Source organism: Uloborus diversus, chromosome 9 (assembly GCF_026930045.1).
Source record: "Uloborus diversus isolate 005 chromosome 9, Udiv.v.3.1, whole genome shotgun sequence".
Lineage (NCBI taxonomy): Eukaryota > Metazoa > Arthropoda > Arachnida > Araneae > Uloboridae > Uloborus > Uloborus diversus.
In genome coordinates this window covers 82,380,722-82,396,692 of record NC_072739.1, presented here as the reverse complement: position 1 = coordinate 82,396,692, position 15,971 = coordinate 82,380,722, and the positions used below count along the sequence as shown (strand labels likewise).

At 32.5% G+C, this 15,971-nt stretch overlaps 1 protein-coding gene across 1 annotated transcript in view; it reads right to left on the bottom strand.

Moving 5' to 3' along the window:
• LOC129230350 (zinc finger protein 423-like) overlaps window positions 1-3,911 on the bottom strand; it is a gene marked incomplete at its 5' end in the record, with an annotated part of 101,137 nt that extends 97,226 nt beyond the window's left edge. Inside the window, 2 exons of the mRNA XM_054864748.1 lie at window positions 210-421; window positions 3,890-3,911. Of these exons, the coding sequence (XP_054720723.1) occupies window positions 210-421; window positions 3,890-3,911 (234 nt within the window). The remainder of the gene's footprint in view (window positions 1-209; window positions 422-3,889) is intronic.
• Window positions 3,912-15,971: the final 12,060 nt, after the last annotated feature.

The window sequence follows — 15,971 nt, the reverse complement described above, 5'->3', positions numbered from 1 at the left end:
AAACACCCTATACTTTTTGTACATTCATGTACTTTACTTAAAATGAGATAAATAAATTTAAAACTTAGAGAGCAGTCCAAGAAATTCCATGTTTTTCATTTACAAAATATACTTTAGAAAATTTTGAACAGTAACGAATCGATTTTGAAGATGCAAGTGTTTGCAACTTTACACGTTACAAGGAAGGGACTGGGAGAAATCGGACTTACTTGTTCGTGCCTCTTAAGATAGCTGAGCCTCGGGAAGGCCTTGTCGCAGAACTGACACCCATACGGCGTGTTCTCTGTCACGCCGACAGTGTACGAGAGCTCGGAGTCCGGGTCTCCGGACGAGGGTGTCGGACAGCCCCCCGGGGACAGAGACAGCTCGTCCGGGGTGTCCGAGGATCGAAGTGAACCACCGCCGCAGTTGGAACCCCCTGGAAAAGAAATAAGAATTCGTTATACATTACAACGTAACATAAAACATATACAGGTGTGTGTTTGTCCCTCGTATCGTCACGGTTAATTCGTTCCGTGTAGTATCGGAACCGTGTTATATACAAGATTTTTTTTTAAATAACATTTTTTCTTGTTTTTAATACTAATTATGTATGTGCATGAGAAAAATCAGTTTAAAATGTATCGTATTATATCGAAACCGTTCTATACGAGCCTTAGAAATAACGTAAATCAAGGGATGTGTACTGTGTTATATCGAAACCAAGTTTCATAAAAACCAAGTAACCCGACCATAGAGTTATCAACCATTAACAAAATGTATTAAACAAAAATTAAATTCCATCTTTTTAAATATAATATTCGAGTTATATCAAAACCATGAAGTATTAAAGTCAAGTTTCGTACTGTGTAATATCTAAATCGCGTTATAATAATCGCAAATTTGGTAACGTGTAATATCGAAACCGTGTTATAATAATCGCAAATTTGGTACCGTGTAATATCGAAACCGTGTTATAATAATCGCAAATTTGGTACCGTGTAATATCGAAGCCGTGTTATAATAATCGCAAATTTGGTACCGTGTAATATCGAAACCGTGTTATAATAATCGCAAATTTGGTACCGTGTAATATCGAAACCGTGTTATAATAATCGCAAATTTGGTAACGTGTAATATCGAAACCGTGTTATAATAATCGCAAATTTGGTAACGTGTAATATCGAAACCGTGTTATAATAATCGCAAATTTGGTACCGTGTAATATCGAAACCGTGTTATAATAATCGCAAATTTGGTACCGTGTAATATCGAAACCGTGTTATAATAATCGCAAATTTGGTACCGTGTAATATCGAAACCGTGTTATAATAATCGCAAATTTGGTACCGTGTAATATCGAAACCGTGTTATAATAATCGCAAATTTGGTACCGTGTAATATCGAAACCGTGTTATAATAATCGCAAATTTGGTAACGTGTAATATCGAAACCGTGTTATAATAATCGCAAATTTGGTAACGTGTAATATCGAAACCGTGTTGTAGAAGTACCGTGTTATACGAGGGGCACCTGTATTTGAAGTATACGGTAGAGTCGAACTCACTTAAAGGAATAGACAATTTGCAGTGGCGCAGCCAAGGGACGGTCCACGGGATTGGAACCCTCCCCGGAATGCGTGGGAAAATTCATAATGAAGGAGTCAATTTTTCACGCATAATTTTCATCATCGTATGCATAACTAAACTAGAATTGGGATAACCTGCAAGTTTCATTGGACTCCCTCCAAAAAGAAATCTGGGCTACGAATTTTTTTTCTAATAAGTAGGATGTTTCATTTTCCGTGATCATTCACTTTCAATTAAAAAAAAAAAAAGCTGTGATTTCACAAAAATGGCTGTTTAAAAAAAAAATAATAAAAAATAGTTACTTGTGAAATTGTTACTACCTTCCACTGGCGACAATGGAATCCTCCCAGATCTGTGTTTGTGTAAAACTTCACACAAATTGAGAAGTTTTCAAGTTCATAAAATACTGATATTGGCATCATTAACGAACGAATCCTTTCAACAGCAATCAAAAAATATTTCACTTTGAACCGATTTTATAGCAAAAAAGAAGGCTTAACAAGACATATCACTTGCAAAATGTGCGATCTCTTAATGCCGATTATCTCTCTAACATCTAAGACAAAGCTAACAACCAGTTTAAAATAGCGATTCGGGTCCCAGGAAATAAGTACAAAAGTGAAACTCCTATAGGAAGTGACCAGCTGTTTATGCAAATGACGCATGCAATAATACAAGGATGCCATTTTAAAATAATACAATCTGGTCATTTAGATGTGAACTTCACAACCTGGGAACGACATGAATCTCTCCAGTTGTCAGAATTTCACCATAAGTTTGGGAGAAGTATTTTTTGCCCGCAGCGCTAAGCTCATTACTGTTTAGCGTCGCGAAAATTACTGTCCATTAGGGGGAAATGTGAGATTTCGAGTAGTATTTTTTACTTAAAAAGATTATGACTCAAAAGTATTCATGACATTTGTCACATTGAACACACTGATGAATATTTAACTCCAAACGCTTTCTTAGTTTTAGCAATGGTCGCGATGTAAAATGTAACTTATTGCTTTTGCTGAACTTCATGTATAACTTGCAAGATTACAATGCATTTTTCGAAGTAAGAAGACACGAATTTTAATTTGATCCATAAGCATACACTTTTAGGAGCAATCGTTTTTGAAACAATTAGGGTAAAATATTTCATTTATTTCGCCAATTGTAAGTAATTTTTACAACAGCATGTTGCATAGATATACACTCAAACCTGTTTTTGTGTGGTGGATAGGGAGAGCATAAGAAATCATATGAAAAAAATCGTTCGAAACTTCATGAGTAACAATAAAAAATAGTTTTCGCAGCACAGTTAAAAAATATTTTTTTAGCTGTGGGTAGGGACCGCATAAAAAAGTCTCACGTAGAAAACAACATAAAAACTTGCTAAATATATAGGAGTTGCTTCTTTAAACGAAATTAATATTCACCAAGTGATGATAATTTTGCCGAATCGTTTGGCAAAATTTCCCGAATAAGGAAATTTTTGGGAGGTTACAGTGACTTCCTAATGGGGCACCTGTCGTCACTTGAAGATACTACATTGCACTCGTTTTATAAATAATTTCGTCAATTAGGTCCCAATCTGATTGAAATTTTTAACTATCGCGAAAAAAAAATCGCACAAAAACAGGTTTGAGTGTATTAAATTATTTCATCTGATTTGTAGACTGACTTCGCACTTTTCTAATAAAAGAAAAAGGAAACTTTAGTTTAGTATATAAACAAGTTAAATTATTAGTTAAAAAATATATTTTAATTTATTGATTCATTTAACTTTCCAATGCTCAAAATGAAAAAACTAATCTTAGAAGGCAGTAAAATGGGATAATAAATACGAAAAAAAGGTAACCAAAACACATTAATTAAAAAAAAAAAAAAAAAAAAACAGACTTACGTTTACAAAGAATCTTTTTATCAATGCATTAATCTTTGGCTGATCTGATGATGACGGTAAGTTGCCATCATTATTAAAATATTAAACAATAAAGTACATGCTATTTAATATTTTAATAATTTGATAATTTTTAATTTAATATGTTAAGGTAATTCCTCTGTCTCATTTTTTTTTTTCAAATATCTCCGATTTTTGAAAACAAATAATGGAATTTTTGTAAAATTAAAACAAAAAAAAAAACATTCCTTTGAAACAGTCGATCATTTTTTCCCCTTTTCCCCCAAGTTGTTCAATTATATTTTTGTGAAATATTTAGATTTATTTTTGAAAGGATTTAAAAAAAAAAAAAAAAATTCTGCCTTTAGGTAAGCTGTGTGAACAAATAGGGACACCACCCACTGCGAAAAAAAAACTCTCTTTTTTTTTCTTTTGATCGAAAAATCTATGTCTAGATGATCAATTCTGTTGCAAAAATGTTAATGACTATCACCAGAAAGGGACAGGCAAGTTTCATACTTTTTGTTAGAGCAGAGTTAAGACTTTGGGTAACTCAATCTTCTACCTTTCTGTTTATTTCAAAATATGGCAGCATGCTGCCAGTATGATTGAGATTTTTTTTACACGGTGCTTTTTTCAAATTTCTAAATTGTTTCATGAGAATATTTTCCGACCCCAGAAGTCATCTATTATTTTTTTAATTAAAAATCTTATGCATATTTAGTTTAGTTATGATTTTTTTTTAACGAAACATTTTACGAGATGTTGAGCTTATGTTCTTTTGCTACTTATTTCTTTCCCTTTTTTCTTTTTTTTTTTTTTTTGTCTAGACGCAAATACAGGCTAAAAGTGGCTGTTTAAAAAAATCTAATAAATAATTACCCCGGAACAGTATTATTGACTTAAGCTATTTATAGCTTTTTGAAGAGTCTTTAAATGATTCATGGATCGAAACCAGCTCATGCAATTGATCGGGTTCCGTACAAGAAACGTTGGAACGAAATGCCGTTATAAGCATACGTTTGCTCATAAGCCGTGATTATCGCTGTTAATTTTTACGAAAGATTGAATGCGCGTTGGTTTTTTACTTACTTCGTTCTTTTCTTCCTTTTCCGTTCATACGCAAAAGCAGGCAAAAGACGGCTGCTTAAAAAATATATCAAATAACCAACTCGAATTAGTATTAATGACTTAAGCTATTTATAGCTCAACAAAGAATCTTTACCTGACTGATGGATCAAAATTAGCTGAGGCAAGGGATCGGTTCCGTAGTTGAGACATTTTTACGAAATGCCGCTCTAAACAAAGCTTGCTTACAACTTTGATTACCAATAGAAAATTTTTACGAGATGTTGCGCCTTTTTTTCCCTCTTATTTTGTTATTTTCTCCATTTTTCGTTTACATACAAAAGCAAGCAAAAAACGGCTGCTTAAAATATCTATTAAATAATCAACTGAAACCAGTATTAATGACCTAAGCTATTTATAGCTTAGCAAAGAGTCTTTACATGACTGATGGATCGAAATCAGCTGATGCAAGGGATCGATTCCGTAGAAGAAACGTTTTGACAAAATGCCGCTTTAAACAAAGCTTGCTTACAACTTTGATTACCAATGGCTAATTTTTACGAGCTGTTAAGCTTTTTTTTTTTTTTTTCACTTATTTTGTACTTTTCTTCGTTTTCCGTCCATACGCAAAATCAGGCCAAAAACGGCTGCCTAAAAAATCTATTAAAAAACCGACACAAATTAGTATTAATGACCTAAGCTATTTATCGCTTATCAAAGAGTCTTTACATGACTGATTGATCGAAATCAGCTGATACAAGGGATCGGTTAAACACAAGAAACGTTTTAACGAAATGCCGCTCTAAACAAAGTTAGCTTACAGCTCTGATTACCATTATTAATTTATTGGATGCAACCCAAACGATCAATTATCTCAAATAATGCTTGAGGATTAATGCAACTAATACCGAGATATCAAGTTCAGTGTTTTATTTTTAATATGAAGGCATTATGGACACACAAGAAACGCTCAATTAATTTGATTGATCTAAAATGCTGCAGTAAAAAACCTGGAGGTTTGGGATGTTAGAGGTTTTCGTTCACATTATTATGTACAAAAGACGAATGATTGAGTGTCTGATAGCGATATCAAAGTAAAGATTGAATATTAATTAAAAACTTTCCTATTTAGACTATTTACGAAAAATACATGATTGAGTGTGTTGAGGAAGGTGATGAATAATTAAAAATACTCAGCTTTTAATGCTGCATCGCTGTTTATAGCTTTTAATGTCGTATAGCAATTTGAATATTAAAATTTAGACTAAAAACTGTTGTATATAAATTAAAAACAACGCAATTCATCTCATATTTTCATGCATATTCAGTTTGTCTAACAGGATAGGCTCAAATAAAATAGAAAACAGGATACGATTAAAATTTGCGAAGCAAACAGTTTGAAATCAATTTTTAAGTTATCTTTTGCGAATCTATCCATTTTTCTATCCTTTCAGATGCATTTTTTTTTTTTGTTGCCAATACAGCATTATTCCCTCTTAAAATTGCCTTTAAAATAATAATTCTTTTATTACATTTTTTTTAAATATCAATTTATCAAAAAAAAAGTATTTTTAGTACACAAATTTGTTACAAGTTTACTGATTTTAGAGTGAAAAAACATTTTTACTAAAGTAAGCATATCTTTAAACTGTTTTAAAAGATATTTTTTACTATGCAAGGTGCATTTTGGTTATTTTCGCCCTATTGTTTGATATAAATGGATATTGTTACAGTAAAAAAATAATAAAATTTCAAGTTTTTCAACCGAAAAATCAATTAATTAAAAGCGTTTGAGCGAATGAATTCAAATTTGCTTATAACTCAAAAACATTTAGCTTTTACTAATGCAAAACTAAAATTTCTGTCTTTGAGATTAGGTAAAGAAAAGTTCAAATCTTTTTCTGAACTTTGGGCCTATATTGATGACTATATTAGGAAACTTTTCCTACTTAATCAGTTTTCTGAACAATTTGTAAGATGCGTGCCACAAAAATGTGAAAGTTCATTTTAAAGAAATTTTAAAGTTTTATTTACATAATTCGTCCAAAACTCAAACGCTAACTACATGTTGTCAGTGAAGCAAAGGGATCATTCCGATTGTTTTATTTTAATGATGCATGTTGAATTAATAACAAAAAATATAGTGAAAATAAAAGTAGTTTCCAAAAAGTAAAAAAAAAAAAAAAAACGGCAGCTGGATTTATACTAGCTTAGGATTTCCGCTGTTGCCCGGGACTGTTGCCAAACTCGAGAAAGGAAAATATGCTACACATTGAAATTATTATTTATTAAATTGAACTTCAAACTTTATCACTTTTCTCTTTCATTTTTTAAAACAAATATTTATTAAATTTCGCAAAAATCTCCTAATTGAACGATTTTTAAAACATATTCGAAGGACTCGATTACACTACATGCCAGTTAACATTGAATAAATTGAATCCTTTACAATATTGTATGAATTACCTTGCCTCAAGTGTAGCAATACGTGCTTGCATTTAAAAAAAAATCACAAAATAAACTGATCTTCACCCAGGAAATATCTTCCCACGCTGCTACAAAATTATCATATTCCTCCAATTAATAACTCTCAAATCAATGGCTTGAGGACAGATGCCTGCAGGCAGCAATGCATTAACGTCACTCCATGTCATGGAACAAGATAATCAACAACTGTAATTTGAGAGTTGTATTTCTACATCTCTTTCACTCCGACTTCTTATTCGCAGATTGTGACACTCTCCATGTCGGCAAAGGCAAACGTGGAAAAATTGGCACCAGTTATTATTTTCCCCTCATCTCAATAGGAAGGAACCTGAATGTCACCATTACTGCATCTGGAGAAGGACAGACCCATGACATCATTAGTTTTTTAACGTAATTGATCCAAGTGTGAAACGACGAAAGTTCAGTTAATAGCTCTTGTTCGCTCTTTGGTATTGGTTACATATGCTAATCAGTTGTCTCGTTAACACATGAAGTTCTTCTAGAATCAATCAAGCCTACTTTTTTGAACAATTATACATACTGTCTTAATTTTTCCTTCATGACGATCAAAAACAACCTGAATGTCACCACCGTAATATTTAGAGAACCCCATGGCACCCTTATTTCTTTAACGTAATTGATCCGAGAGTGAAACGATGAAAGTACAGTTAATAGCTCTTGTTCGCTCTTCAGTATTGGTTACATCAGTTGTCTCGTTAACACATGAAGTTCGTCTAGAATCAATCAAGCCTACTTTTTCGAACAATCATATACTGTTTTTATGTATGCCTTAAGGTATCCGACTGCGTTGTTTTTATGATTTCATTTTGTAGTCTGATTCATTAGCGTTCCAAAACTGTCTTAGCTTTTACTCTACGTGAACTACAACTGGAGTTATACCTATATTATTAGAGTCATACACCCAACTCCAGACCGGACGTTGCATTTAAACGCGTTTTCTGAAGAACAATATTTTTGAAGAAAACTGTCTACTGTAACTATGATATCTCAAAAAGTTATTCAAGTATTGATGCCAAATTTTCTGAGATAGATCTCTGTAATAAGCTTGATGTTTTTCTCTAAAAGCTAAGCTGAATTTCATTATTAAGTAATATTTTCATGCGGATAAGTTTAAACAAAGGCGTTTGTCTACGAAAAAATACCAGTATAGGAACATTCTTCGGCTATATTTCAGAACTTTTTTGAAAAATAAGAAAACTTTTAGAGCAAAACCCACATTAATGTCATACAAATGTATTACAACAAGGATTTGTGTGTGATTAGAACCAAATTTTGTCCGTAGCTGTTAGCGTAAGATACATTTTTTCGCTATTTTTCTTCAAAAATGTCCATTTTTTTAAAAAATAATATTTTAAAAGCTTGTTTTTACATTTTTTTCATAGTTTTGAAACATATGGAGAAAAAATAACATTAAAAAAAGTATCCACGTTATTTTTTTAAAAAAGAGTCTTCGAACGCAGTCGAATACCTTAAGGCGATGGAAAAGAACCTGAATGTCACCACCGTAGCATTTAGAGAACCCCATGCCACCCTTAGTTCTTTAACGTAATTGATCCAAGAGTGAAATGATGAAAGTTCAGTTAATAGCTCTTGTTCGCTCTTTAGTATTGGTTACGTCAGTTGTCTCTTTAACGCATCAAGTTCATCTAGAATCAATCAAGCCTACTTTTTTCGAACAATTACACACTTTTTATTTTTCTCTCATGGCGATCAAAAACCACCTGAATGTCACCACCACAGCAATTAATGAACCCCATGGCACCCTTAGTTCTTCTACGTGATTGATCCAGGAGTGAAATGATGAAAGTTTAGTTAATGGCTTATGTTCGCACTTAAGTATTGGTTGCAAATGCTAATCAGTTGTCTCGTTAACAAATGAAGTTCATCTAGAATTAATCAAGCCTAATTTTTCGAACAATTATTTAGATTTTGTTACACACACATATTGTTATTATTTTTCCCTCATCATGATAGGAAGGAACCCGAATGTCACCATTGCTGCATCTAGAGAAGGGCAGACCCGTGACATCATAATTTTTTTTAATGCAATTGATCTAAATGTGAAGGGATGAAAGTTCAGTTAATATATCTTGTTTGTTCGTTGATATTAATTACAAATGCTAATCAGTTATCTTGTTAATACATGAAGTTCGACTAGAAGTAATCAAACCTACTTTTTCAAAATATTGCATCGATTTTGTTACGCATGTTGCTATTATTTTTTCTCTAATCGCGACAGGAAGGAATCTGGATGTCACCATTACTGTTTCTGAAGAAGGACAGACCCATGACATCATTATTTTTTTAACGTAATTGATTCAAGTGTGAAACGATGAAAAACCAGTTAATAGCTCTTGTTCTCTCTTTGGAATTGGTCACAAATGCTAATCAGTTGTCTTGTTAGCACATGAAGTTGTTCTAGAATTTATCAAGCCTGCTTTTTAGAGCAATTATATCGATTTTGATGGTTATTATTTTTTCATTATTATTTTTCTTTCTTAGAGATAGAAAAGAACCTAAATGCTACTATGGCTGCAACTAGAGAAGGAGACAAATTCATGACACTCTTGGTTCTTAAAGGTAAATAATCCAAAAGTGAAACGATTAAAGTTCAGTTAATAGCTCTTGTCCACTCTCTCCTATTAGTTACAAATGCCAATCAGCTTCTTCGCTAAAGCATAAAGATCGTCTAAAATTAACCAAGCCCACTTTTCGAACAATTGTTTCAAATATTGTTATCTTTTTCCCCTCATCGCGATAGAAAGGCACTTGAATGTCATCATTACTGCATCAGGAGAAGGACAGAACCATGACATCCCATGACCCTATTATATCCATTTTTTCACACATATTGTTATTATTTTTCCCTCATCGCGATAGAAAGGAACCTGAATGTCCGCACCACTTTATCTAGAGAACTGTATTACCACATCGTGATTTAAAATCTTTTATGCAGCAGGAAAAAGAAAAAAAAAACCGCACCTAAAAAAAAAAAAAAAAAAACACACACACACAAAAAAAAAATAAAAAAAATGAGTGCATACATATTTAAGTTTAGTGCAAAAGAACTCTGAAACAAAGTACACACCAGAGAATTTATAAGGTACAATAGTATATAAATTAAATGAGGCACATATTGAGCTACACTGTATTATATTCAACTATTTCCTGGTATTTTGTAATACTAAATTATATAACAGTACAAAATTAATGCGAAGAAATACTGAAGTCTAGTATAAAAATACAAGTTATGAAGCACAATACCATACATGTGTATAGGAGTATTGAAACATTAAAATTACGTAAGCGCTGAAGCAAGTTGTGCATAAAATGTATCTGAAATGTAAAGATACGTTTTTCGTTCAGTAATCACACTATTTTCACAAGAGTAAAACAAATTCTTAAAAAATCTCTCCCCCCCCCAGCCTTCTTTTTGTCTTTTTAGAGAGTTGCAGAGTTGAAAGCATTCTGCCGAACTGTATTTCATGAAGTTGGAAGGAATGGAAATTAGTTATACAAGCGCTTTACAAGCATGATCATTTATTTATTTACTTTAACTGAATAATTTCTCCTCGTTTGATCTTTTTTTATAGCACAAATAATAGTAAATTTCTTCTAAACAATTGATCCAAACTTGAAACGACCTCTTCAGCCTTCTGTTTCTAAATATGACTTTTAAGGGTGCCCAACCGTAGCAACCTACCATAGCTAAAAAATCCATTGCTTTCAGGTATTAAACATCAACATCCTCAGCCCATTTTATTAAAGCAAAAAATATAAAAATCTCCACTCTCATCGAAGCCAAAAGTCTAAAAAAAAAAAAAAATATAAGGCGTAGGCAGTTCAAAGAAAATCTCTGCACCTTATTCCGAAAAGCACACACCTTATTTCCAGACTTAGGTAGACTTACACTTTCTAACTATTAATAACAAAATTGGGTGGTCTAGACAGTTTATACCCTACAATTACCTCTGAACATCTTGTTCTTCGTAAGTCTTTCGCATTGAAAATAAGGAATAGCTCAGATCTTTTAAAGATTCCGTTCCTTTCCAGGGATTTATGACAACTGTATCATGTAAACAACATCAGTCAGTGCTGGATCTAATATTTCACATAACATTTCGTAATCATCTCAAGCTACGAAGACTGGGTGTGGTTTCCCTCTCGTATGTTTTGCAAGGTCTGCCGCTTTGAGCCATTCAATAATCTAAACTATAATAGTTGTTGAAATAACAGGTGACCTTAGTTAGAATAATTTTTGAATTTTTATAATAGGCCGACTTTACTGTTAATGTGTAGAACGTTCTTATAATTTACATAAAGTGCTTATTAATATTGTATAAAATATCAGAAACCCATCTAGAGCTAATTTCTAAATATCTCAGCTATTATCAATGAATATAAAATAGAAAATAATTATGCTCACAAATTATTATTTTCCCGTAAACATATTTTGCTTTTACTCAAGGCCTCTTCAGTGCTTTTACGTTTTTACTTGCCCTAACGACGAATTACATCTCACACATAGATAAACCTCACTAACAGAGATAAAGCTTTCAGACTTTACTGAACCTCACTAACAGATATATAATATTTTTTTTCGGATTATAGTAGGTCTGTAGAGGCTCGTTTTGATTGCTTCGCAAACTGAGTTTATTACTCTTTTTCTCACTTTCACTTAAATGCTTTTTGCGTTTTTCCAATTTGCCTCTCAAATAGAGAGCTACGGAGAAATGTTTACCAACAAATATGAAAAGATGTATGAAAAAAAAATAATACTAATAGAAAGCCGAACTAGAGCAAATTATGTAAGAGTGCTGAGTCAAAACGAAAATGATCAACTCCTGCTCTGATTCCAAATCCGGGATTTTAGATCCTTCTACTCGGATTAAGTCTAACTAAGTTAACAGACAAACTTTAACTAATGCAGCAAATTTTAATTAAACTAAAATGTTTTTGTTGGGGGCACGCGCAGTTGATGATACACAAACAGCGGTACGTATTTTGGAAAAGGTTGATAACCATTCTCCTAGAAAATGTTCAGAGTACCGGGATTTTTGGGGAGGATGAAAAATGATCTTTAGCTTTATCCAAATTTGCTATGCAATCGTATACTTTATACGCAGTATTATAAAGTTTCGCTTACGAATGCATAAACAGTTTTAAGAACACGTTACTAGATCGTTCCCGATTATGCAAATCAAAATTTTCCATAACGTTTTTGTCAACACTCTGGCTTTATTTTTCCATCCTCTCTTTTTCACATTATTACTGAATTTTCTTTTGGCGGAAATTATGTAAAAAAACTAACTCATTGTGTTACTAATTGCACACATAATATCTTTTGCGTGAGAAAATTACAATCCAATCTTGACTAAAAATTTGCAAAATACTGTACAGTCCCGAAAATTCGACACTCGATAGTCCGCTTGAATCCAGAAAACTCTCCACACCCTGGCAGGACGAAAAAACACAGAGCAACAAACCTGGTCCACGGTTATTCCAGACTAGTGGCACCCGCACGGCTTCGCCCGTAATAGAAAAATTAAAGGTCTTTTGGTTCGCTTGTATATTTACAAATAATGTATGGTGAATTTTCTCGCCAATTGGCTTGTACCGACGTTACAGTTCCACGTTGTGATAATTTCGTATCTCGCCAATTGGCTTGTGCCCATGTTACGGTTCCACGTTATGATAATTTCGTAATTTATGATAGTTTTTTTTCTTAAAATTGGAATAGAAAAAGAACCACATCGAATTTTCGAAAAATCGCTTCGAGGTGCACACCCCCATGCTACATACTAACTTTGCGCCAAATTTCATGAAAATCGGCCGAACGGTTTAGGCGCTATGCGCGTCACAGACGTCCTACAGACATCCAGACATCCAGACATCCTCCGGACAGAGAGACTTTCTTTATTATTAGTAAAGATAACCAGCATTTTACCCAAACTCAACGAATTTTCGGTTCACATTACGCCGAGCTTTTGGGACTTTATTATGAGTTTAAGAGACGTTAATTCAAACTTGCTTATGTAAGGACAATCACTTATTTCTAACTAAATGACACCAGTTTTATTTTTATTTTTTTGATTTTGCCACATTTTATGATGTGTTTTAAAATAAAATTTCAACCTAATATGATTCAACAATTTAATAATGTTCCAGTAGATCTTTTTAAAAAATGGAATCAGACATACCTTTTCATTTTTTGAGGGGAGTGCCCCTCTATCAATTTTATTCAAGCGGCTACAGAATGGGATTAAAAATTATTGGTTTCTTTTTTGCTCTTCCATATGCAAATAACCTTACATCAGGGTACTCAAAGTCAAGGATACATGTTCTTTATCGAAGCAAGAGTACATTACTGCATTTCTAAAGTACCGGAGAGTTAAATTCTGAAACATTTGAATGGAATTTCCCAATAATTCTCTTGTCGTTCTTAGACAGTAGATTCATTGCATATGCGAACGTCAGTTGAATTGCTGTTCGCATACATTAACGTTTACGGACAAATGCAATTACAAATGCAGACATTCCGACGCATAGTAATAGAGATTTTACATCACAATTTAAAGCCAAAATATCTAGTGCTACAATGTGAATGACATTTCCACTTCCATAAAATAATAATTTATTGAGATATGAACTTACAGTAATGACACGGTATATGAATAGCGCACATTATATGAGAACGTTTTGAATATGTTTTAGAATTTTCTTGCGTTACAGTTAGTTTTGTTTACACAGAACGGACAAAATTTGAGACGGAGTTCGATTAACTTAGTTACATAGCATTGATATTATACTCAACTTCTGACGATTCATATACAGATCCTCCATATTTCAGATTTTTCAGTTTTAATACCAACTAAACACTAGTTTTTGTAGCTTTTCCGTGAATTAAAGATCCAAGAATTATGGATTTATGCATTGTCAAGTCAAGTAGAAAAATATACAAGTGTTGTGATAAGGGATATGACATTTCTGTCGATGTTTTTGCTAAAACATCGATGTTTTAACGATTGATGCATTAAAACCGATGGGTTTGTAGTGTCGATATTATTAGCTCAATGTTTTTCCTTTGACGATGTTTTATCTTCCTATATATAATAGCGAATTCACTAATCGAGTAACGCTCTGACGTCATCAACAATAAAACTCGTGCACTAGCATGACAATTTGACAATATTTTACGCAATGTTTGATATGCAGGTAAATGCTTTATTTTGACAAGGCTGAACTGGATCCGGTAACCTAACTGTTTTACTGGTAAAACTGTCATTTCAGGAGAATGAAGAAACGAACATGTGGGCAACAATACACGCTATCTACTGGAATTTAGTGTTAATCCGCCAGTGTAAGGGTTAAAATTTAAAGTATCAAAATATCCTGAAACAGGCAATTGCATCGTTCAAATGTAGAAGCAATTTTTCACCCGTCATACTTTGACAGGAGATTTTCTAGTATTTTGGTAAAAGGGAATCATGAGAAAACGAATAATTTTATTTTGGAAAATACAGTCACGATGAAAGTTACAGCCTTAACTGAAAAATGTTTGCAATAGTCATGATAATTTAAAGAAGTAGATATGTCAGTAGAAACAGGTCAGCTAATTTTTTTTCATAGCTGCGAAAACAAGTATTTAGAATTATAGTTTTTTCGGTCGATGTATACCATTGAAACCTTTATATGATATCTTTCATTGTAATGGATGATTTTCAGTGCTCAAATATTATTTGAAGTCTTATCAGATAACTTCTTTCTGAACAGTATATAATGAATAAAAATACAAATAAAGACTCTAAATTAACTGGGTAGAGCAAATTTTTTCTTTTTTGGAATAGTAAGTATTGGTGGGAAGAAGTTGTATGAGGAAAAAGTATAAATCCACTGAAAAGTTTATATTGAACATGAAGTTGCATCAGAATTAATGTATTGAAAATTTTGATGATAGTAGTGCGGTGGGTTCTTTCGTAAACTTTGGACTTGTATTCGAAGTGTTCTCGATGATTTAATAATGTTTCATCTTAATTAAAGTGGAATGATCATCTATGTATCGCATCCCAGCAAAAAGAAATGACACAATTAAGAAAAAAAAAAAAAAACAGCATTGCCGAAAATCAAGGTGTACTACTACTACTTTACGCAATACTACTTTTAACTGATTTATTCGCAAGTACTACAATACACGTAAAATATTTATGATATTACGTTTGCTGGTGATGTTTTGTAGTCAATTCAAAACAGTACGTTTTCACTCGGAGTTTCTTTTAAAAGTTAAATAAAATTAAAGTATATTTACGAAAAAAAATATTGCAATAAAAATTGCAATAATTAAAAAAAAAAAAGATTTTTGCCAAAATGTAGCTGCTAGTAAAAGCAAAAATAACTTTTTTAACAGCTTACAGGAAGAAACTTGAACATTAAGTGTAAAATATGATATTCATTTCAATTGCAATAACTATTAAGAAGTTCCAGTTTACGCTTAATAGTACTACTAACTACCTGCGTAATGCATCACACTTGCATACTTGGTGCAATCTGAACTTTAATATATTTTTATCTTTAAAAATTGCAAACACTAATTAAAGTAATTGTAACTATAATAGTGCTAATAGTATTTTGCAGTTGTAAATCGTGTTTTGCATAATAATTGACAGCATTTGCAGTTAAATTGCAGTAGCTCCATGTCCTAGAACACATGGTACCTGAGCCCATCTAATATTGGAGATTGAAATTTTTTAATAAAATTAACGCAACTTACACACGAAATACACTGCGAGAAAGGGGAAAATTTGTGATTGCCACCGGCCACAGGGCGGGCAAACAAATAAAGAATTAAATGGCGATTAAAAAAAAAATCTCTGTATTCGCTATTTAATAGCTACCTCAAAAAGTAAATTTTTGATCAGCCTTTGGTGGTGGGAAGAAAAAAGTCT